Below are 26894 nucleotides of genomic sequence, written 5' to 3'. Positions count from 1 at the left end.
TGATTCTTGAAGTCTGGATAAGGATTTCAATTTTATCTATAAATGGTTAAAGAAATCCACAGCACTATTCTTAGCACTTCAGGTAAGATTCTTAAGGCAATGGTATCTTGTAACAGCATGAGTCTCCTGAAAATTTTAGTCCTTAGAATAGGAAATAACTTGTGCCACTAAAACTCTGTCATACCAATAAGAAAAGTTCTGTGGAAATTAGGAGATTAGGAACTGATAAAACTGTTATGTTTTACTAAATAAACCAGGGATTTTGGTACTAACTCATACTGACAGTAGCAGAACTTATTGAGCTGCTGCTAAAATGATTTCCTTAGATAATAACTGAAACAGATTATCTGCATATAATTTAGTTGTATGCTCATAAAATATAATATTCCAAAATATATTTTTGGTATCCTGCTTCTTTGAATTAATTCTGAAAATTTCATGATAGGATTAACTAAGTGCCTTACAAAATATTTTTTTATAATTATTTTGAGCACATAAAGAAACCAACTCTATTTCTGTGGCCATATTCATTCATTCTGCTGAGGAGAACCTATGAGCCATCACTTCCATTTAGCTAAAAAAATCAAATTTATGCCTTCAGACTTCAGTTATAGAAAAAAATCAATATGAATGTGACTCAGATTCTACAGGAATATATAATATGTTGATCACTGGACAGTCATTTCATTAGATCTCCCAATGAAATTAATGTTTATTGGCACTCTAAAATTCAGTTAGGATCAATTGTTCCTTTTAAAAAGTTATTACAACCAAGGCATTTATCATCTCTTGGTTAACTTTTGGTTAAGTTAATCATTATAATTATCAAAATTCAAAATAGGAAACCGATGTCATAAGGGGAAGGTACTATCGATTATTAAACTGTCTTCTAAGAATACTTAAACATTCTTGGGCATCTATTATATGTGTTTATTCACTAGAGTTAACTCATATTACCAGGACTATCTTGTAGGTATGATATGTGTGAAATTAATCTTATCCAAATTATCTAATTATAAGGTTGCAAATTAAAGTAAATATTTTAAATGGGATATGCAAAAATAAAAATAGGCTTTAAGAGAAATCTGACTAATGAAGTAGGATATATCACCAAAATACAGATAGTCTAAAAGTTATTTTAAGAAGCTTTTAAAAGATTTTATTCCCTAGGTTAGTGCTAAAATTAACTTTCCTTCTTTAGCGACCAGGCTATGTATATATCTCCCATTCTTTTTTGTTCGCCCTTCCTTTCTTCCACAAATACGTGGACTGTTCTCTACACACATGGTACTTCACTAGATATTTTAAGGAATCCATCAATTAAGATACAGCCAAATAATTCAACAGCATTTTGAGAAGACAACTAATGCTGGAATGGAATAATTTTTATTTTTTATTTTGATAAATGAGGGATTACTATCTAGAGACTTTCTTATAATAATAACCAATATTTAAGGATATTTAACCTTACAGTTACAAAAATGGTAAAGCATTATATATAGATAATACATTTTTATTCACAGCTATTTTCTGTGATAAGTCCTGAGGCATAATTTTATTTTCAGTTCAAAAAATAAACATAGACTCTGGGACTGAGACTTGTGTTTAGTTTCTACTAGTGTGTGTCAAAGATTGTATTTAAATCGAAGTATCTGCAGTGATCTTTCTACTATATTTTGTCTCCTCACTATAGAAACATTTATCATACTTCCTGTATTTGCATTAAACTATATATATTCTGGCAATTTGTTTTCTTTTTTTTTTTCCTTTCTTTTTTCTAAAAAAAATTAAAGTTTTCTCTCTGTTGTTTTTTTTCATACAAATAATTCTTAGTTTTATTTATTAGTTTAATAGATTTCTTAGTTTCTATTTTATTAAAATCACCTTTGAGTTTAAAAATTTCTAATTTAGTATTTAAATGGGGGTTTTAATTTGTTCTTTTTCTAGCTTTTTTTAGTTGCATGCCCAATTCACTGATTTCCTCTTTTTCTATTTTATTCATGTAGCTATTTAGGGATATAAATTTCCCCGAGTACTTTGGTTAATGGTTACATTCTATATGTTTTGATATGTTGTCTCATTATCATTCCTTTGAATGAAAAAATGGATTACTTCTGTGATTTGTTTGACCAACTCATTCTTTACAATTAGATGACTTAATTTCCAATTGCTTTTTAGCCTATGTTTTTCTGGCCTTTTATTGAATATATACCTACAAAAGTATATGTATGTATATATATATATATATATATATATATATATATATATATATACATATATATATATGAAGCATTTCCTGTTTCTGCCTTTCTGAATTTGATTGTGAGGTTTTTATGCCCTAATTCATGATTAATTTTTGTGTAGGGCCGTGTAGTATGGAGAAAAAGTGTATTCCTTTTTGTCTCTGTTCAATTTTCTCCCGGGATTTAACTTATCTGGATTTTCTATTTTTCCATTAACCTCCTTAATTTTTTTTTGTTTATTTTGTGGTTAGATTTGTCTGATTCTGAAAGGGGAAGGTCGCGGTCTTTCACTAATATAGTTTTGCTGTCTATTTCTTTCTGTAACTAACTGCCTTAAAAATGTTCTCTAGGAAATTGCCTGCACTAGTGCGTGATGCATACACTTTTAGTACCATTATTACTTCATTATTTATGGCACCCTTTATCAAGATCTATCTTTCTTCCTTATCTCTTTTAATAAGCTCTATTTTTACTTTTGTTTTATCTGATATCAGAATTGCTACCCCTGTTTTAATTTTTTTTTACTTCAACTGAAGCATAATGCATTCTGTTCCAGCCTTTTACCTTTGCTCTGTATGTGTCTATGTGTGTCAAATATGTTTCTTGTAAACAACATATTGTGGAATTCTGCTTTTTAATACACTCTCCCATTTACTTCCTTTTTATGAGAGAGTTCATCACATTAACATTCACAGTTATGATTATCAGGTCTATATTTTCCTCCATCCTATTTTCTTCCCTTTATATGCTTTTGTTCTCTCTTTTCACCCTGTCCTTAATAGTGGCTTTCTTATCCACCTCACCTACTACCTTATCTCCTATCAGCCCTCCTCCCGCTTCTCTTTTCCCTTAGTGTTTCTACACTCCCTTCTATCCTGCCCTTTACTTTTCTTTCCTCTTTCTCCTTCTACTTCTTTATAGGTTTAGATAAATTTATTTAACCAATTGGATGTTTAGCTTATTCTATCTTAGAGCCAAAATTGATGAGATCAATCTTGAAATAATGCTCATCCCCCTCTGTTCTTTACCTCAATTTTAATAGTTCTTTTGGCCCCTTCATGTGATCTAATTGTCTCATTATACCTATCCTTTGCTCTCTTGCCAGTATAGATTATTTTCCACCCCTTAATGTCTTTTTTTTTTGATATCATCACATCAGAATCCATTCACAACCACACTATGAATGCATGTGATGCTGCCTTCTGTCTGCCCCAATGACAGATACAGTTCTCAAACCAAATCACCAACATCAAAAATGGAAAGAGTGGGTTTCACAAGTTAATTCTACCAAACTATTAAAGAACAATTAATTCCAATACTACATAAACTATTTGGAAAAATAGATAAAGAAGAAGTACTGCCAAATTCCTTCTATGACACAAATATGGAACTGATATCTAAACCAGGAAGAGCCAAAACAGAAAAAGAAAATTACAGACCAATTTCCCTAATAACGATTGATGCAAAAATCTTAAATTAAATATTAGCAAAGAGATTACAACAATTTATCAGCAGGATAATAAACTATGACCACGCAGGAATTATACCAGGAAAGCAGGGCTGGTTCAATATCAGGAAAACTCCTACCATAATCGAGCATATCAATAAAAAACAAACAAGAATCATATGATAATCTCCAGAGATTCAGAAGAAACTTTTGAAAAAATACAGCACACATTCTTATTGAAAACACCAGAGAACATATTGATAAAAGGAGTTTTCCTTAAAATAATAAACAGTCTCTATTTAAAATCAACAGGAAGCATTATCTGTAATGAAGAGAAGTTGGATGCATTTCCCATAAGATCAGGGGTGAAACAAGGATGCTCATTATGACCGCCATTTTTCAACATTGTACTAGAAATACTGGCTTTAGCAAAAAAAAGAAAAAAGAAATTAAAGAAATTAGAATAGGCAATAGGAATTAAAACTACCACTCTTTGCAGATGATATGATGATATACTTAGAGAATTCTAGAAAATCATCCAAAAACCTAATCAAAACAATTAACACTTTTAGCAAAGTTGCAGCATATAAAATTAATCTACAGAATTCATCAGCATTTCTATATATTATTGACACAGCCCATTAGTAAGAGATAGAAAAATAAATTTCACTTAAAATAAGTAGACAAAATAAAATACTTGGGTATCTACCTGCCAAGAAAAACCCAAAAACTATATGAACAAACTAAGAAGAAGATTCATACAACACTGCAAGAGACATCTTGATTCAATCTGACATTTATCATTTTGTTGTAGTTATCTATTCAGCACCAAACTAAATTAACTAAACAGTCATCTAGGATGTCTAAAAGAAAAGTGCAAATGCTTCTGTAGTGGTAGTGGTAGTAGTGGTGGTAGTGATTGTGGTGGTAGCAATAGCAGCAATATTACTAATACTATTAGTATTACTACTACCAGTAGTTGTAGTAGTAATTTTACTTGTAATAGTAATAGTGAGTATTATTCGATGGAATACTAGTCCTGGAGTAAGGAATACCCAAGTTCAAAACTTTGCAGACATTTCCCAGCTTTGAGAGTTTGCACAAATCCCTTAACCCCCTATCTTAACTTCAATTTATTCTTCCATAAATTATAATAATCAAAGTATCTACCTCTTCATATGATTGTGAGGACCAAATAAGATTATATTTTCAAAGGGATTTGCGGACATTAAAGCATTATAATATTAAACCGTATTACTATTAGTAGCTACTACTAGTAGTGATGTTGGTAGTGGTAAGAGTAATAATAGCAGCAGCAGCAGCATAGTAATACCAGTACAACTCCCAACAATTAAAACAACCTTTATGAATTCCATAAGTATCTAGATCTTGTAGGATGATATGAGTCATAAGAAAAAACTCTCTAGTTTTTCTTCTTTATATTGAGGAAGGATACCCACGCTACAGGAACAATAATCCCTGAAGTCTGGACATAATTAAATAGTTCAATTTTATAATTGAATAAAATTTAAACCTCTGTATATTTAATTCATGTTAATAATATTTGTTCATGGTTGCTCTTCACAAGGCAGGGAAGCAAACATAAAAGTAAGTGATTTACATAAATGTCAATCTGGCATTTTTTTTCACAAGCATTGACCTTTCTAAGGTCAATGAGATGGAAACTTGGAAGGGAGCATGGATGAGCAAAGGACTTTATAAGTAATCATTCAAGGGAAAGAAGGTGAGCCCTCCTCTTTAGAAATCCTAATCTCTAGACAAATGTATAAGGTTACATCTGCAAGTACCCTCAGAATTCAATTAGTTCAGCCCACTTGCTTTACAAATGAGGAAACTAAGGCACAGAAAGATTAACTGTCTCATCTAAGGTCACTATTAAATTAAATAATTTAGCCTTTAATCTGGGTTTTCTTACAGAGAATAACTTCCAGCACTTAATATATTGTCTTCTATATAGTAGGAATTTAATTAATGCTTGCTGATTATTCAAAATTCATTATTCTTTCCACTATACTTGTTTAAACACTGGAGTGCTGGGACCAACTTAGCTTAAGGAAAGCTGTAATAATTTTAAACTGAAAATCTTTATCATTCAGTTTTTTCCCACAGTAGAACTAGATGTCAATATTTCTAGAAAAAAATGTATTTTTATTTCTAGGTGGATACATGCTACATTATTTTTTACCCATATTTGGGGGAAGGAGTGACTAAGAGAAAGCAGGAAACTCATTTTGGATACTATGTATATGTGTAGGGGTGGGGGTGGGGAAATGATTGAGGATAGTATTGTCAATTAAGAGATTGTTAAATTGGAATCATTTCTATTCCCACATTTGCTTTTTAAAAAATTGACTAACTTTTAAAACTTGTCAATAACTAAGTTGTGTCTTAGGTTTGGTTATCTATTTACTTGCTTCTTGAAAGTAATAAAATAATATAAAGTTTGATTTTTCAAAGTTATATCAGGACACAAAGAACTCAAATCATCAAAATTGCAAAAAAAAAGTATTGTTAGTGTTCAAATCTACATGTTAACTTTTTGTTGCAAACCTGGTGATAAGATCAAGGCCTTTTATATTTGAGGATCATTTTGCATGAATTATTGTCAATGTGTTAGATCAATTATTGTTATTATTTATAGGAAAGAATTCTAATGAATTTAACAATTCCAAATTGATTATTAGCTAATAGTCCCTGGTGGGTTTCACTTCTTAGGATTCTCTTTATTTAACAGAAGAAATCTTTTAAACTATTGTGAAACAATAAATAATTTTAATTACATTATCGTCAATCATTTGAATGCTCATAATTAGAGTCCGAACAGTGTTTCTGATTAAAAGTGTTGTCTCAGAGTTAAAAGAGTATGGGTTCACATCCAGATCCTAAAAACTTTTGAAAAGCTTTACTTTCTTCCTCATCCAAGAAGTCTTTACCTCTGGAAATATGATTCAAGGGAAATTTTATTTATGCAAGAAATAATGGTTACAACAAATGAACCTCCCTCTATGTTCATGTTGATTTTTTTTCTTTCTTTGAAATAAAAAATGTTGAAACAAAAAAATTGGCCAGAAAAAAAAAGGATAAGAAAAAACTTAGTTACTAAATTTATTTTCCCCTTGAGGATTAAATTCAAGAGGTATTTGAGTTATCTTAAAAAAACAAATTTATGAAATTGGCTGTCATACAGTTTATAAATTTATTTTTGTAGATAAGAATACCTGATTTCACAAACATTAGGTGAAAGTTATTTTATATAAAAAATAAAAACAAGAATAACTTCCTTGAGGTAATCTTAGATCATTGTGACCCAGAATGGATTTTCTAACTTGAGGTGAATTGATACTTAAACAACGCCTTCTTTCATCAAGTAAACATGCATTTATTAAGTCTTTACTATGTTGCAAACATTGTTCTAGGCACAAATAATATAACCTTTGAAAACTGAAATAGTCTGTTGTTTAAACTTTTTAAATTAACCACATTGTAGTTCACAGAGATCATATCTGGATTTGGGCCTGATTTTATCCCCTAGAGCAAGGACTTTAACCTGAAAAACATGTTTATATCTATTATTTTGAGAAAGTATTTATAGGTTTCACCAAACTGCCATAAAAAGTTCATGATATCTAAAAGTTTATAAACTCCTGCCACAGAGCATACCACAGATATTCTCATCCCTCACTAGACTCATGTCTGATTTGCATGTCTTTATCATTTTTTTCTGTTTTCTCACTCTGCCATTCTTAAATCCTTGATAGTTCCTTCAGTTATTCAGTTCTAATATGTACTTTGTGCCCAGTGAAATTCCTGTTAGAAAATCTTGATCTTCATTTCCTGTAAGATACTAAAGGATAACAAACAGCCCTAAGCAGAATTGCCAATTATAGTTTGTAGTAGGATCCTTTGTTATTTGTAGTTTTTTGTTGTTTCTTTTTTTTTTCCCCCACAGTGAATAGGGTAAAGAACATAATGGTGTATATATGAAAGGAGACTAGGGAACATTGTGACCTTCTCAAAGCCTGATAAAATTTTAAATTGGTTTTTATCAGGATTTCTTGAGACTTGTCTTTTAAAAAAAAAAAAATAACTATGGTTCTCATCCTTCCTTTATAACTTCTTTCTCCCCCTTTTTTCCCATAGTTAAAGCCTTTTCTTTCTTCTTTCCCCTCATTCACAGGTTTACTTTGAGGTTTTGTCTCTACTATTTTCAGTTCATAAACACATCTTAAGAAGTTCTTTCTTCTGAATGAACCTGTTACCATATGGGAACCTATATTCACATCCCTACTTCTTATTCTTTCTAATTTTTTTTTCTGGCTAACTATATGGTATTTCCACTTAACTACTCCCACTAACATTGTTTCATTGTATTTCTACTATTTTCCAATCTACCCACCTTCAAAGCTGTCAATACACTTTCCTTAGAATTATATTGGTCTTCTTAATTAATAAAATTTATCTTGGACTTGTAATGCTGGAGAAACTGAGGCAAAATAGAGATTAGAGAGTATTTAATAATTTATTTGAAAGGGAGCGATTTACTGGGACCAAATGGATCCATGGTTTGATCCCAGGGTTGAATGAGAGACTATGGGTCTCCAAGAATCCAGCAAACAATGTAAGTTCTCAATAACCTTTATAGAAGTGGCTCAGACACAGGGGGCAGATCAAGGCAGGATTGGAAGTCAGGGTGCTAACAGTGAGAACATGGGACTAACAATCCAGTTCTGACAGGGTGAGGAGAGGCATGGGGACATCTGATAATTGGCATTACAGAATGGGGAGAGGCACCCAACATTCTGATAATGCCTAAGATAGAAGGTTTTTCTCCTTATCTGGATCATCATGATTAGGAGGAAGGGGTTGTTGAGCAGAACAATTATAAACTGAGGCAGAACAATTAGGGAAACAGAGACAGGACAATTTAGGGAAACTGAGTCAGTACAATAAAAGAGAATTGTGGCACAACAGACTCTTCTCCCTTTTCTTTCTCCATTTCAGTATATAATAAATCACATGATTTTTTTTCTCCTGTTTCCTTTTTTGGAGTCAAACTTCTTAACTCCTACCCCTTTATCCCACCCAATTCCTATAGTTACCACAATTGTTCATATTCACACATTCACATCACTCTAGTTTAGATTACAACAGCTGTGTTCTGGTTATTTTCCCTCTTATCTTCCCATTCTATCCATCAAATAAATAATTTCCACACATAAATACACAAATCTTTCTTGGCTGTGTTTTTGGTAAAGTGCTTATAATTAATTTATTTATGATTATGGTTAATTATAAGCACAAATAATGATATAAATGTCTTTGATAAATTTCTCTCCAGTCTTTTTCCATTCAATAAACACTTAATTAGTCCCTACTATATCTAAATGACATGCTTGGGTCTGAGAGAGAGATGCAAAAATGGCTTGATATATCATGCATTTGTATCTCAGCTCTGACCCTTCCAGACATGCCTATGGATCTTTGCTGTCTAATATGCTTGATATGTAAAAAGAGGAAGCTATACTTTGAAAGTCTCCTTTTTCTCTAAATTTTTCATCCCATATAAATCTTTGCCCTCAAGAACACTTTTTAGGAAAGACAGGGAATAATTACATATGATTTAAAATCACTACTAAGTTGTCATGAGAAATACAAAAATAGTTCCATAGATGTTAAAGGGAAGAAAAAGCCACTTCTGCTAAGGGTTGGATAAAGGACCTCAATGTAGAGGTAGTATTTGGACATAGCCTTAAAAGAAGAGTACAGGTGAACATGGGTTTGATGGGGCATGTGTGATTTCTACAGGGAATAGCATAAACAAAGCTACAAATGTGAGAATGGGTGGGATAAATTTGGAAAATGTTGAAAAGTCTAGTTTGACTAGAAGGAGGAAAAGGAATTTTTGCCTAAATTGCTTTCCTCAAAGTCACTTCCACATTTAATTGACTTTGTTTACTAAACATTTCCTTTTGTTACTCATAAAGTTCATTTGTACTGCATTAATCTACATCTTTTGCTTTTCTCATTTGTAAGTTTTAAATGGCTTTCTTTGGTTATATTTTGATCATTCTCCTTAAACTGTAAGCTATATAAAGCTAAGAAAAATATATGTATATTTATATCTATATCTGTCTATACTTCTGTTCTTTACTATTATTTGCTATTGTGTTTTCTGTAGCAAAGTTAAACAGAAATGCACTAGAAATATTGAATTACATAAAGATTATTACTTAACTAACAGCTATATCATTTGTATCTCTGGAGAAAAGTTCCGTTTTAGATCCTCCAAAAAACCTTGGGTTTGGTCAATCCTTTATCATCTTCATAATCAAGTCCAAGATTCTCTTCAGATTAATTCATGAAAAAAAAAAAAGAAAAAGAAAAAAAAAATCTGCAAATTCAGGACTTACTCATGTGAACTCTTCAGATTCCCCTGTGCTGGCCTAAATCAAATCACTCAAAACAACTTCAGAATGAAATGAATGGTCTTCAAATAAAAAAATAAAATAAAAAATCCTATAATAAAGCCATGAAACTTCAATATGGTGAAAACAAGACTTTGATGATAACTTAGATTTTGATTAGATCCCAAAAGTAGAAGTTATGATTTCATTTGTATCTGGTCGTAGGCCAAATAAAATTGCCCCCACATAAAGATGTGCCTCTGTGTGTGCATATTTGTATGTACCTGTATGTGTATTATGGAAGAATATAAGCTAAATATATTTATTTTGCACACATATAGCAAATATATTTTGTATATGTATGTAGCTATATAAACATATGTAAATATATACATGTAAATAAGCATGTAAAATGTTTGTATTTTATATATGTGGATAGAAGTAAATACTTATCTATATACACATATTATCTATCTATGCACATACATATTTATATTTGGTATACCAACAGACTTTACCTCTATGGGCCTATATACACAAGTGATTATATATATACATATATATATATATATATATATATATATATATGTATAAATGTATAATCACTTTTGCACAAAAATCCATGGAAGTATTCTCAATTGAAATATTAAAAATAAAGGCTCTTTTGACTTAAATACAAATAATGATAACTCCTGTCCCCTCAATAATGCAAAATTTGTTTGGAATTTATTTGAGTAATAAAAAAATAGAATTTTTTAGAAATGGTTTTATTGTACAAAGATGGTGGACCACATTTCATGATTTGTCCTAAATAATCTTTATTGTATAAGTTCATCAGATGGTGAGGTTGCTTCATCTGTATGTAGAAAGAAAAATTCCTGGAAAATATAAGTATTCAAGATTTAATAGTTAATTAGAAATGAGAATCAATAGCATCTAATCTATAATATAATTCTACACATCTTTGTACCTTTACAGTATTATATTTCTTTTGGTAGAAATATGGGACAAATTAACAAGGACAATTTAAACAAGTTAGGTGGTATGGAAAAGCCCTGGCAATACATAATTGTAAGAATTAAAGTTGATAGTTTTGAGTAAGAGATGTAGAATACACAGATGAACATAGAATACTTAAGAAAGTGATCAGCAGTAGGGAGAGTCAGTAATGATGAGTAATTTTCTAAAAAATTTAATGGAAAATAAATTTTCTCTTTTGTAATTCTATCCTATATATGTGTGTGTGTATATATATATATATATATATATATATATGTATGAAACTTAATAATAAAATTATATTTCAAAATATCTCATCTTATGTCCATATTTGTAATACTGAAGAAAATATTTTATGACTTTCAAGTCCTAGTATACAAACACACACACACACACACACACACACACACACACACACACACACTAAAATCCCAACTTCAAGTTAGAAAAAAAACCTTATTTGTAAATAAATTTAATAATATCTGCTCTACCTATCTCAAAGGATTTTTATCAGTTTCAAATGATACAAAAAAGCATATGGAAATCCATTTTGAACCTTCTAAAATAATATGTGGATACAAGATGACATGGGGAGCCATAAGCAACATGACAGAAGCTTCTCTAGAGAAAAGACTGCTTCAATTACTCTTGGTATCCCCAGTTATTGTAGAATATGACATATAGTGGATATTTAATAAATGATTATGGATGGAGTAATAGAAATAGAGTCAGTACAGCTCACTTTCAAATATCTCCTCAGATTTTTAATATATGATCAAGGGAAATATATTCAACTTCTCTCATCCTCAGTTTCTTCATCTCTAATATAGCAAAAATCAAAGCACTTAATTTAGGGGTTATTATGAGAGTCAAATAAGTATATATATATATATATATATATATATATGTTCATACATACATATGTGTGTATTTCACAAATATTGAAGCTTCATTTAGTTATTTACTATTACTGAATTGAATATTATTAAATACTTTCAACCAAGATCATTGATTTTGATCAGTAGGAAAGTTAATGACAAAATGATGCTTTTGCATTAAAATATATGAACACTTCTTATTACCCTTAAGCTGACTGTTATTGTTTAACTTTGGAATCACTTAATTGTCTTTTACAACCCTTGTGTAGTTAATTATGTTACTTTCTGACTGTTAAATTTTTTCTTCTCTTTTTCATTTACACAGGAAATGACCTCTTTCTAGTTGCAGTTCATGAATTAGGACATGCACTAGGGTTGGAACATTCCAATGATCCTACAGCAATCATGGCTCCCTTTTACCAGTATATGGAGACTGACAACTTTAAGCTACCTAATGATGATTTACAAGGCATCCAGAAGATTTATGGTAGGTTGCTCTTTTATCAGGCCTTTGTTTTATTGACTCCATCTTGAAGTGTAGAAGCTCTTGTTTTATCATTTAAAATGAGATATCTAAGTGTGTAGTACAATACTGGAATAAACAGTACAGCACTTTGGACAGTCATCTCAGGTGGCTTAAATATATAGGTTCTGAGAAAGTTTCTGATTTTGATGAGGTCTGCCTATCTATTTTTTTTTCTATTCCACAATTTCTATTCCACCAAGGGAAAATATTTTTAGTATTAAAATAAAGATGCAAGAGTGCTTGATTGGGATATTGAGATAAGTAATAAAATAAGAATGGTAAGTTGTCTTTTTGAGACGCTGAGACTCAAGCTCAGCCCTTTCAGTTGATGGGTTTCAATAGTCTATTACTCACAGCTGCAGCATTATTTATGTTACATAAGTTGATGAATGTGACAAATTAACCTGAAAATATGTAATTATCAATACCCAATTTTGAATAATATAAACTTGTAAAATATACATGGCTATATTTTTTCATTATCTCAAAATAAAGTCAATAACTTATTATTATAAATATGGAAATATTTTAAATAGTGAGATTATACAAATGAGAGCAAATCAACTGTAAGTTTAAAAAAAAAGTAGTACATTTTTTACAGTAACTTTAACTCCCATAGTATCATCATTGACCTTTCCAGATACATTTATTTCACCCATAATTGTTAAGACCATGGCACATGTAATTTCCATTACGTGAATCTGTTTTGCTAAATTAATGGGGTGAAACTTTCATTCTTACAGTGCAAAGACAAATCTGTGTTGTCTGCATGTTAATACACAGTAACTAGTAGATGTCATTTGCATTTTAAAGCAGCCTAGTTTAAGTTTAATAATTTGTTTTGCATTAATTAGTTTTTTCAGTTTAAATGTCTCTGTGTTAAGTGCTGTCTGGGGTTAAAGTAGATTTTTTTTTCAAGGTCACAGTTCTATCTACTCCATATTGTTGGAGAAATCAAACTTAATGATAGGAAAAAATGTGGATGTCCTTGCCTAGAAGCTGAATATTTCTATTCTAAATATTAGAGTATATTCTTATATGTCTATGATGCTATATAATATGTGCGAAAGGATATTTCTTTAAAATGGTTAAATGAAAGGTGACTCTTTCTCATGACCTCATGAATTAGTAGTCTAGACAGAAGGTCTACAACAGAATATCCTTCTCATAGTCTAAATTCCAAGTGTTAACAGCTGTGTCTTTCATTAAAAAAAAAAATCCTTGAAAAGTGGTACTCAATATCAGTGCCAAATTACTTGTGTGAACTTTGGCTTGATTTAGAAGACTCCTTTCAAAAATTGTTTCATAAAATTAATGTTTTGCTTCTGGCATTATAATCAATAGGTAACAAATTCAATATGCAAATGAAAACCTTTTCCAGAAATACATTAAAGTATTTCAATAGGGACAAGATTTTAAAGTTGGAAAAGTTATGGTGTTTGATCTAATACTCACATTTAGCATGAGTTTGGGTCAGTAAATCTTTTCTTTCATGATTATTCACATATACTTGTCATATTTGCTTGTTTAATTTCTCAGAATATGTTATATAGGTTTGTTGTATATAGTCCCTGAATAAACAGTGGAGAAGTTGTTATTGAAAACTAACAAATAAATTTTTATTAACCATTTCAAGAACATAGCATGGCAATTTAATATTAAACATAATTGTATATTCATTTTCATTTTTTTCTTTATATGATCTTAAATACCTCTTAGATCACCTAGTTGGTATCCTCTGCTGATGAATAATTGTTCTCTGTAGCATATTTTCCAGCACTATTCCAGTTTTAAGTGAGTCCAAGCACTGTCCTCATGTTTTCAAAAGGTCCACCTGACAAGACCCCTCCACCAACAAGACCTCTACCAACAGTGCCCCCACACCGTTCTATTCCTCCGCTAGACCCACGGAAGAATGACAGGCCTAAACCTCCACGGCCTCCCACTGGCAAACCTTTCTATCCTGGAGCCAAACCCAACATCTGTGATGGGAACTTCAACACTCTTGCCATTCTCCGCCGAGAGATGTTTGTTTTTAAGGTAGGAATATGTGCCTTTTTTTTTTTTCAATCTAAAAATTCTCATTCATTATAGCATCGCCTTTCCTGCCCTCTTATAGTTGTTAAGTTTTCTTAAAAGGACCTTTTAAAAAACAGAAAAATAAAGAAACACACATGGCTTAAATGTCTAGCAAAAGAAAATTGCTGTAGTGTTCTATTTGGGGAATGTATTTAAGTCAGCAGAAGCTGTAATGCCTAGAAATTTGAGGGTAAGTAAGTAAATGCTGCATGTTGGGAAGAGATAAAAAAGTATAATTCAAGTCATGAATAGAAACTAATAGGGATGATTTGGTTGGGAGCTTAGCCACTTCCAGAGGCTCAGCAGTCATTGTATCTTTGGTTTAGACATCTTTATAAGAATCCTGTAATTTCACTTTACAATTAGACGAGAACTTTGTGAGGAATATTTGACATCACATTATGATTTTATTGTAGATATTTACAATGAATGCTTGCAAATGACATTTTTTATGTTATCTGTTTTGTGGAAGTTATTTTTTTTTAAACAACTTTAGCTTAATATTTTCTGTTTGTGTTTAATGAATAAAAATAAATAAATTAAAGCAAGGAATCCTACAAGTAGGATTTGTATATCATAAAGAAGTGATCTTGTGATCTTGTCAAATCCTTTAATTAATTTCCAGGAAACATTGTTTTCTCTGTCAATACTGGTAATAATAAGTTGGATGCACATAGATATTTCAATATTCTATCACCAGGTCCATGCTAGAAGCCTTTTTGAATTTGCGAAAACTTATGATCCACAGGCATAGCTTTCTAAAATCTAGAAAAATATCACAATATAGAAGTGTCAAGAGGATTGCTTTAATGGAAGGTTTTATACTAAATGGAATCATTTTCTCCCACTAATATATATATATATATATATATATATATATATATATATATATATATAGTTTTATGGAATTAATAGTTTTTTTTTAAAAAAATTCTGTGTAATTGGAGTAGCTAGATGGTACAGTAGATAAAGTATTGGCTATTGGCCCTGGACTCAGGAGGGTCTAAGAATCCTTAGTCTGTCCTTAAGCCCTAGCCTCAGATATTTAACAGTTACTAGCTATGTGACCTTAGGCTACTTAGTTAACTCCAAATTGCCTTGCAAAACAAGCAATCAACTTGATGTAACTTCATTATTTGATAATTCATTCTTTAAAATTCTAAGAAACTCATTACCTACAAAGAAATCTATAGTGAATATTTTTGTAAACAAAATCTCTAATCTGCAAATGAATAATCACTCCTTGATTAATCTATTTTTATAAATCTATATTTTTCACACTAAGTCTCACATAAAACTCTCTAGAGAAAATATTTTTGTAATCCATTGTCAAATACTATAAATAGCAGAATTGAATGTTGATAGGGCAGGACATAAAAAAAAAAACTCCAGTGAAAATGCTATGTGTGTTTGGTAAGATAAATATTACAAGGGTAAATGTAGGATCTTGCAGGATATTGATGGCTAAAAAAGAGTATATAAAAACAGGAAGTTTGGGGAATGGTGTGTAGTGTCACAGGGTATTTATTTCAGATATCTTTTCGAGGAATGGTGGTATTGATTATTGTTCCTAGAATTAAAGATTGGAAAGGTGTAGTGATGGAGAAGAAGGTATGTACGAGGAATAGATTTAAAATGATGCTATAGTAACTTCATGCTAGGTATGGGCTGAGTTAATTATAAAGAATTCTTACCAATTAGAAACTAAGTGCCCCAGGGCAGGAACTGAATAGTGCAGCTAAAGATAAAAAGACATGACATGAAGATTAATGCAGTATAGTAATTAAATTCAGTCTCTCTCTTAGAACTTTATTTTTGTTTTTGCAATTTAAAGTCAATTTTATTCATATCATCCATTTAACACCATCCATATTACTTATTGTATCTTCCTCACTCACTAGAAACATACAAAGAGAGATGATGAAAGATTGTAGCATTCCATGTTCCATGTTTCCTCAGAGAAATAAAAGGACATTTTCCTCCCCTAAATCTCTTTGGGGACCATCTTGGTCATTCTAATTTTGAAACATTTAGTGCTAAAGCATTTAGTGTTTTGTTTTTTCCATAATAAAAGTTATTATATATATATATTGTTTTCTTGATTCTGCTTACATCACTTTGCATTAGTTCATATAAATTTTCTGCACTTTTTCTGTAGTCAGGGTATGTATCATTTCTTACAGCACAGTAATTTTCTTTTAGATTCATATAGCATACCTCTTTAGCCATTCTCCAATCAGTGAGGGTCTCCTTTATTCCTAGTTATTTCTATCAACAAATGCTGCTAAAATATTGCTTTTAGAACCCTTTCTGCACCCCAACTCTTTCTTTCTTTATTGTTATCAATGACTACCTGATAGCATATGCCTAGCAGTGTAATCTGTGTATCATCTGGTATGAGTATGTTTATGACATTCTTTGTCATAGTTCTCAGAAATCAAAATAAATTATAGGTTCCCTAGTTCTCTCCTTTCCTTAACTATCATTACATTTTGTAGATGAATAGGGTGAGGTCCACGAAGGTTACATAAACTATTCAAAGAAACACATCTTACTTCAGAGTATGGATTCAAACTTACATTCTCTGACTCCAGATCATTAAAAAATACATCATATTTGCCTCTTATTGAGTTTGTTTTTATAGTTAGGGATTCATAATCATTTTTGTGTCATATCCAAATTCACAAATTCTGATGTTAAATAAATGACAAGAATTAAAAGCTTCAGCTTTCAAGTTCTTAAAGGAAACAATATTGTGCCTTTGAATGTTTGAAAATTTTTACACATTAATATAATATATTTATGGATTTTTTCTTATCATTGTTTTGACCCAAACTGAAATATTAGAGAAGAATATCATTGTTTTTACTGGCATTAAGCACAGTATCACAATTTCTACATCATGCAATAATGTGAATCTTCTAGGATAACAAAATGTGCTCTTATTTATGGTTGACAACAATCAATAAGTAATGAAATGTCCTACTTACAAAAAATGTCCTGTGTACTCCTATGTATTTTCAAAATATAGATTATTATCATTTATTATAGGCAGCATTCTTTTCCTTTATTAGAAATAAAACAACCACAACAAAGTTCCTGACTTGAATGTAATGTGCATGAAGACATCTTATATTCAAGAAAAATCAATGATTTTGTCCAAACTAACAAATTAAAGTTTCAATTTCTAAGAAGGACCTGAAATGCTTAATTGGATGCTTTCTATTTTTTTTTCTTTCAAGAGGAATAGTAAATAAATTTGAAATAAGAGAAAAGAAATAGTTTTAAAACGGCTTTTCTCAAAATAGGTATCTATGATTAAATGGCACTGAAATGCCTGGTCGAGAAAAATGAAAAAGAAAACCTGAACAAATTCATTATTATTTATTTTGCCTGCTTGAGGACAAACAACTTTTGAATGACTTTTTTCTCATTTAATATGCCTGACTAGTTGTTTGTTTGTTTTTGGCATCAGCCAAAGTTTGTTATTATATGATCAGTTTCATAGGTTTTGGGGGGTTTTATGGAGTTTTTCCCTCCTCCTCTCCCTCTGGGAAAATAAGACATGCTTTGATTTCAGCAGTCAGTTTGTATATGCCAGCATCTATTTGTGTGTGAATGTGTGCATTGTTTGTGACTGTAACTTATTGAAATGACATTCTAAATTCCTTCTATGCAGATCTTATGTGATGATGTTTCTGTGTTTATGTTTTCAAGCACTAGTTGTTCACAGAATGTTCCTAGTAGTGTTATCTCTACTTGAGGGTTTTGTTGTTATTAACTGAATAAAGAGTAGTTCCTTTACACAATGCTTCACATAATTTAAAAAAAAAGTACTTAGATATCATTGTCGATCACAGACCTATATTGGACATATCTTCAAAAACTGTTCTTCTCATAAGGAAAAAATGAGGTAAATATCTAAAATCCTATTTTTTTAACTCTATATATTTAACCACCATATATGGTAGAAAAACTTCTCATATTTTCCAGCTTGCAGTTTTTTTTTTAATCTCTTATCGCTATCTTTCAGTTAAGAATAGCATCTCTAATAGATAATATTTAACATAAATTAATTATAATTTATTTTTAGTGACCAGCTAGTACTTCTTCTGCATGCTTTCTTTTATTTTTACATTTTTCTCAACTTTTAAAAAACTTTTTTCTTTAACTTTTAGGTTCTCCTTATATTTACATATTTATTTTGTGAGCAAGATTGGAAAAATATTTTTCTGTCTAATGTTATTTTTACAAAATGTATCTTTAACACTAAGTTTTGGGTTTCATTTTTTCTCTTTCCTCTCCATATCCATTATATGTAACCTATTCTGAATTCCTTTATAGACTTCCTTGACAATATCACTTTATTTTATGATAGTTTACATTCACGTCCCCTTTTACTCTCACCTCTCTCATCTTTTTATTTCCTTAATTGAATTTCTCATCACCTTTCACCGAATCTTATGGTTACATATTAATTGACCTTTCTGTTTCCAACATATCATTTTTAAAAATCTTATTTCCGGTTTGTTGTGCACTTTATGTTCAGATAAATCTTTCATAAAGATAGCTATCTTAGTTTTATTTTTGGGGAAAATAAGCACACCCCTACTTACAGCCACAAATCTAAATTGTTTTCTCTGATGTAGATTTTCTGTGAACTCACTCTAAGAATTTATTTTTCCCTTAGCACAAATCCACCAATCTAGTTTATTTGGAGGGGTTGTTGCTTTTTGACTAGGTAATTGGGGTTAAGTAACTTGCCCAGGATCACACAGCAAGGAAGTATTAAGTGTCTGAGGTCTGAGTTAAACTTGGGTCCTCCTGACTCCTGGGTAGGTGCTTTATCCACTGTACCATCTGCCAGTGTACCAGTCTAACTAGACTAATCTCAGTGTCCAAATTAGAAAAAAAAAGTTGTACATCTTTTTAACTTGTTTTCTTTGCTTTCCCAAAAGTCTTCTCTTCTCCCTTTCACTAATATTTATCTTACCCATTTATGAGTTTTAGCTTTCCTTGAACCCATCCCTAATTTCTGAAATTCCCTCAGTTTAAATCATTTATATGCTTCCTACTTAACATCTTATCTTGAAGAACAAAAATCATATTTTAATGAGATTTGAGTTTTTATAAATAGTTTATTTTTATAAACTTTTCTTTCTTCTGATGTTACATGTTGCATAAAACATTTAACTAAGCATCTTTCAAGTAGAAACTTGCACTTAAAAAATAAAAAAATCACTGTTGTGAAAGATAAGAGATATGAATTAACTGAATTTGTAGAGTATGTATTTTGATACACATAATTTTTTCTTGATTTTATATATGTGTGTGTGTGTGTAATTCTCTATTTAATAGATACTTCTGAAACGTGGTAATAAGGAAAAAAATAACTGAAACAAATAACCTTGGGTTCATTTATGAGATATTAGAAATTCCAGAAAAAAAATCATCAGGATCTTTAAATTGTCTGAAATTAGAAAAGACATTTGAAAATGAAGCAGAATGTTACCATGTCTGACAGAGATTGGGTTATTTTATGAAGCAGTGTTTGTAATCGGGTTATATTAGAACAATGATGCTAATCAGGGTTTTAATGAAGATTGGGGAAAAAATCTGAGTTCCCTGTCTCATGAAGAAAAATATTAGTAATTGATGATTTTATCATCATAGGGGCTCTCAGAGTATGTAAGATTTCTCCAACAAAACAGATTACAATTCCTATTTGAGGCAGTAGATAAGTCCTAAATTGGAGTCACATTGCATAAATGTGACAAAAGTTATATATCTAGTAATTTTTTCCAGCCAGGTATGAAGCCAGCCTTCTAGACTCCAAGGTTAATATTCTATTCTCTGTGGCATCATGCTTCTGTGAGATTATAATATCAAAAACCTAAAAAAAAAATTTTGATATTTACTTTGGAGAATACAAAAAGAAAATATATTGCTTCTTTCTTTTTACCCTGAAGTCTTGTTCTTACAATTATTAATAAATTTACTGTGCTTTAATAAGACCTTGATGAATGATAACCATCTACTTAATTCTAAAAGGAAATCCTAGCATGAAGTATTCCCATAACAAAAGATTATTCAGATTTCAAATATTACCTTTGCTTACATGGACAGTATACTTATTGAATATATTGCGTTCATATAACTGAGGACAGAACTAAATCCAATTTTATTTCACTAAGGTAAGATTATGGTTTATTGAACAAAAAAATAGACTACAAAGGCAAGAAAATCTACATATTTTAAAAGAAATTTCTTCTTTTGGAGTTGTAATCCTTTCGTCCTTATTCTTTTTTTTATTCTCCAAACCTACCTGTTTACATCTTCTATAACTCATCTAGATTAAATCAAAGGACAACCATATTTAGTATCCTCTTATTACTTAATCACTTTGAAAAACATTGCTTAGTTCTCCTTGTTATAATATTTTCCTGAAGGTTTTTTTTCCCCATCTAAAAATTTTACATTTATATACAATTGTATGTAGTAAGATTTAATTAAGAAATAAAATGTACTTTTTATTTCACATATATATGTAAAACACAAAAAACTCTAAATTCTAGAGCTAGAAGAGATTCTTTAATCTAAGTTCTACTTTAATAAGCATGTGGAAAGTTTCATAAAATCAAAACACATTAATTTTACATATCCAATGCAGTGCTCTCTAAATAGGCAACAAATATAACCAATACCATGTAATAATTTTTCAATTTTTTTGAAAGACAGTACTATTTATATTTCACTTAACAGTTTATAGAGCTTATAAAATAAATAGAAATCATGGTGTCTACCTTCAAAAAACTAAACATTTTCTTGGGGAAGCAATCCTAAAATAATAATCATTGTAATTTAGATATCATCTAGTTAAATAGTAGTAATAATAATAATTGACATTTATGTGACATTCTAAAGATTTTCAAAATTTTAAGCTTTTAGAGCCCTTTACATACATTACATTTTAATCTTCACAATAATCTTATGAAATTGGTCTTTTATTATTATTCCAATTTTACAGGTGAGAAAGTGAGTTTCAAAGAAATTTAAAAACTTTCTATTCGTCAAAAAAAATACTAGAAATGCAATATGAAACCAGGTCTTCATGAGTCTCCACCCAGTTTGTTTATCTTCTATTTAATACTTCCTACATTATATAAATCTACAATATCCCTGACAAATTATTTTTCAGCCTATGTTTAAATACCACCAATAATAACTCTTCATCAGACAAGAGAGTATATTCTGTTGGGCTGCATCTAATAAGTCATTAGTAAAGTGTCCCTTGAAGTACTTCATGTCAGAGTCAAAAACTATGTTATCTAATATTCTGCCCATGTCATGCTTCTACTCTTTAGGTTTAAGAATAATTATGATTGAAAAATACATGGCCAAGAAAATTCAGATAAATTAGGGCATTCAGTCACTAAAATGAGACTTTAGGACTCTATTCAATGTGGGCCAAAAAAAAAGGGGAGAGATAAATATAAACTGAACAAAGAAAGACAGAAAAAGTCTTATGAAGGAAGATGAGGTATGCTCTATATACTACAAATGGATATTAAAATTTTAGAATTAAACCCTTCTCCATGAAATATCAATGTGAATTCATATTGTATAACTTTAAGCACAGTCTTACTAAACAATTATGATAGCAATAATTTTAATATAATGTATTATTTCTTGCTCCTAAAGTTTACTAAGTCCTGAGACTTATAAATTAATTTTATTTATTTTTTATTTTTATTTATATATATTTAATATATTTTATATTTTAATATTTTAGTATATTTTAATATACTTATACTGAAGTATAAAATAATTTAGCATGACATTAATTTTATAATTAATTTTTAAAATTTCTGAGTAGACAGAGCAAGATATGACATTAACTTCAATGTAACTTGAAAACTTATTGTTAAGTCACTTCAGCCATGTTTTATTCCCCATGTTCCTTTTTGGGTTTTTCCTCAGCAAAGATACTGGAATGGTTTGTCATTTCCTTCTCCAATTCATTTTACAAATGAGGCAAATACTGAGGCAAATTTACTGAGGCAAATAGGGTTAAGTGACTTGTCCAGGTTCACATAGCTAATAAGTATCTGATGCTGTCCCAACTCAACTACATGGACATTAAAGAAAGATTGTGCAAATTATTTTGGTGAAAGGCTCAAAAAAGTGTATTAATGATATATCCTAAATAATCCAGTGATATATTGCCTTTGGAGGTCAGGAAAAAGCAAGCAAAATCTCAGAGTCTTTGGATGGGTTGCTCACATCAAATTTTTGGGAGAACATAGAGAATCACTCAAAGTGGACAAACAAGGAGGCTTTGTGATCCACATATTTTGAAAGGGTTCTAAAATGACAAGAACACACATGCCTATATTTAAATATGTATTGAATGTTCTAATTATTTTATAAAGAATAACTAAATTTAATTTAAGCAAATGAAAATGTCTACTCTGTTGAATGGGTTGATTACTCTAAAAATCATGGATTCTTTCTCTGTTCTAATATTCCTTGTAGCACAATTCCCCATGTTCTAATGAAAACTTTTAATGTGAATTAATTGGTGATATATTTTGTGTACTGGTGTATATTCACTACTATAAATTTCATTTTGTATGAAAATTGAATTATACATAGAGTAATTGTTTGCATTTATACAAATCACTTTAAAATTAAAATCTTTCATTTCTGCTTAGCAACATAGTTCCTTACTAGCTTGAAAATGTGACAGTTTCTAAATATTGTTTGTCAGAAATGTGTGTTTTTATTCTCTTGGTTTTAAATAACTGTCACAATCCATCATTTTTATTGATACTTTTTAAAAACAGTCATTTATATTCAGAGTTCAGAGTTTAGAGAATTTCAGCATAGATTCAAATTCATTAAATAAGTGTAATTTCATTGTTATGCTTACACAAATAAATCTGAAAAAACTCCAACTTTCTTATATTTGTTAATGCTGAAAAATGCACATAATGTGTTAATTTATTGTGAATAAATTGATTTTATTTTATATGTATTTAATATTTAATTTAAAGCAAAAAGTCTGTGAATTTTTGAGAAGCAAAAATACAACCTAGCACCATCTTCCTAATCTCCCTTTGCTTCTCTTATTATATGGACTTTATTTTAAAGAAGGTCTATTCTTCTAAATATCCTAGAAGATCTTTTTTTTTTCTTGAGAGGTTTTTCATTCAGAGTGATACCACTAGAATCAACCAGAAATCACTGCAAGATGTGGAAGGTATAAAAAGTAAGCAATTACATAGAGCTAGTAGCAAGAAAAAAAATGCAAATTGTTGAAGAAAAAATGATTATGGATATTTGCAATAGTTCCACTCAATAATTTTCAACCTTACTTGGTCCACAAAATAAATTATGTTTCTTTTTTTAATTACAAAATGGCTAGTACAAGAATCACATTTAAGCTGAAACCTATGATATCTTAGTTTTTGTCTTTTTTTTTTTCCTTTTCAGAAAATTATACTTCTAGGGTGGTTTACCATACTCCTACTAGCAAAATAAATTATACTAATAACTATTCAAATGGATATGCACCTTCATTGATTTATGGGTTTACAAATTACCAATGCTTATCTATTTTGTGCAACTTTTATCTGCATCCTCAAAAAAGTTTGTCCAGTTGATGTTCTTGAGGCTTTCTGTACTTCCTTCTGCCATTTACAGGAATACAATGGGAATCTGGCATCCATCTCTCATTCCTTACTTTTTACCAATTTACAGCCCATCTTTTCTCTCTATCATACAATGCTTTGATGACTATACTTATTCTTATTCTTTTTTTGGAGTTTCTTAGTATTATATAAAGGCAGCTAGATGGCATAATGGATAGAGCACTAGGCTTGAAATCAGGAGAACTAGCCTTTATGAGTTCAAATCTGATTTCAGATATTTATACACTGTGTGTGCTGGGTAAGACACTTAACCCTGTACACCCTAGTTTCTCATTTGTAAAATGACCTGGAGAAGGAAATGGCAAACTATATTAATATTTTTGCAAGAAAACCCCAAAATGGGTTCATGAAGAGTTGTGTACAACTGAAACAATTGAACAACAGTAGTTAGATGTTATGGCCTGCTCACATCAGCCACCTCACCCTTTCATAACCTCATTCCCTTTCAGCAATGCAGACATACTTTGCAGAATGGGTTTTTGCTATCTTAGGCAGATTGAATAAAAGTTTTTGGAATTTCCTGGAAATTATCCAATCCTCCCCTATTTACATTCACATTTAAATTCTGGGTCCACTTACTGTCAAACTCCGTTATCTATCTCAGACATATATACAATTTGATCTTTTCTTTGTTGATATATAGACAAAATTTCATAAAATATTAAATATCTACCACAAGGCTTTTCAATGTCTGGAGTGTGATGGAAACACAATGTTTTAACAAGTAATTTACTTTGTTTATTTTCCTGTATAAAATTATTACAGTTGATATTGATGTCATTTCTATGTTCTATTTACCTTTATAATTTGTTTTTCTTATTTATTTTTTCCTAGGTTTAATGTAACAACATTTTTTAAACATTTGTTTTTAAAATGTTGATTTCTTTTCAAATTCTCTCCCTTTCTTTCTCTCCACTCCCACTTCTTAAGGAGAAGACAAGCAATTCAAAATAGATTATATACATGTAGTCAAACAAAACATTTCCGTAATAATCATATTGTGAAAAAAAGATAAAAAACCTCTCAGTAAAAATAAAGTAAAAATATATGCTTCAATCTATGTTCAGGCACCATCAATTCTTTCTCTGAGGATGGATAGCATTTTTCATGATAAATCCTTCAGAGTTGTCTTAGATCATTGTAGTGCTGAGAATAGCTTAGTCATTCACAATTCATCATCTAGCTATTACTTTGAAACAATACATTTCACTTTGCATCAAATTATGTAAGTTGTGGTGGGTTTTCTCTGGATGCAGCCTTAGTCTCAGTTGAAATAAATAATTACTCTGAATTTGCAGCCAGCTGCTAAAAATGCAAACGTTTATTTCTCCTTCCCAATTCAGCCCGGTTAGTTGAGGCCTATCTTTCTGCCTGGCTCCAAGAGATCTTGTAGCTTTGTCCTTGGCTTCTGCCTCTGCTTTCTTCAGCCTCCAGCCAGTTCCGAATTGTGGTTTCTCAATCTCCAGTCTGTGGCGAGTAGTCTTTTCTTCCAGAGTGTTCTGTCTCAGAGCCCTGTTGATGTTCCGGAGAAATTCTCGTTCACTCCAAGAGCTTCCTCCATATATATCATCTCCCAAAGGTTAACTCCTCCTTCTCGAGGCAGGGATTATGGGTTATCTCCCAGAGTACTCTCTGGCCCTAGGAATTTCAAGGGAGGTGTGAATTCAGACTAAGCCAGCCCTGAATTCTCATGTGAACTCCATTGAGTACTTAGATACTTGAGCTCTCTAAAGGTGTGAACACAAGCATTGTTCAATCAGTTCCACTTAGTATCTTGTTTCAAGTTCTGGCCCAAAATAACTCTAAGATTAAATTAACTCCAATGTCTTTAACACTTTGTAAAGAAATGTCTTAACACTTTAGTAAAGATTCCAACAGTAAGAATTTCCTGATTTTTCTGAGAGCATCCTGCTTATCATTTCTTAAAGGACAATAATATTACATCACAGTCACATATTAATTTACTTTGTTTTTTCCCATTCTCTAATTAATGGGAATCTCCACAATTTTTAATTTTTTGTCTATCCCCAAAATGAACTTCTTTAGATATTTTTGTACATAGAGATCCTTTTCCCTTTTTAAAATCTCTTTTCTGATATAGACTTAGTAGAAGTATTACTAGGTTAAAGAGTATACATGGTTTAATAACCCTTTGAACATATTCCAAATTGTTTTATAGAATGGTTGAATTAGTTGCCAACACTACCAACAGTGCATTAATATTTCATTTTCCCCATATACACTCCATCATTTATCATTTTCCTTTTCAGTTTTTTTAGCCAATTTAAGAGATACGAGGTAGCACCTCAGAGTTGTTTTCATTTACATTTCCCCAATCAATAGTGACCTAGAACACTTTTTGACATTGCTTTAGATAGCTTTGATTATTTTATCTGAAAAGTCTTCATTTCTATTGATCATTTATCATCTGGAAAATGCCTCTAATTTTTATAATTTTGATGCAGTACTCTTTATATTTGAGAAACGAGGTCTTTATCAAAGAAAGTTGCTTCAAATTTTTTTCAATTATTTTTACAAGCTGTATTTCCCTCCATCTTATTTCCCATCTCATTTATTCTATTGT

The 26894-nt window shown here is 30.5% G+C and overlaps 1 protein-coding gene across 1 annotated transcript in view; it reads left to right on the top strand.

Moving 5' to 3' along the window:
• The window catches only part of MMP16 (matrix metallopeptidase 16), a 388493-nt gene that overhangs the window by 294847 nt on the left and 66752 nt on the right, over positions 1-26894 (top strand). Inside the window, exons 5-6 of the mRNA XM_031947021.1 lie at positions 12318-12479; positions 14347-14558. Coding sequence (XP_031802881.1) covers positions 12318-12479; positions 14347-14558 — 374 coding nt within the window. The remainder of the gene's footprint in view (positions 1-12317; positions 12480-14346; positions 14559-26894) is intronic.

The sequence above is a fragment of the Sarcophilus harrisii genome, chromosome 1 (genome assembly GCF_902635505.1).
Source record: "Sarcophilus harrisii chromosome 1, mSarHar1.11, whole genome shotgun sequence".
Taxonomy (NCBI): Eukaryota; Metazoa; Chordata; class Mammalia; order Dasyuromorphia; family Dasyuridae; genus Sarcophilus; species Sarcophilus harrisii.
Note: the sequence above shows the minus strand (reverse complement) of the source record. Positions and strands in the feature narration are given on the sequence as shown.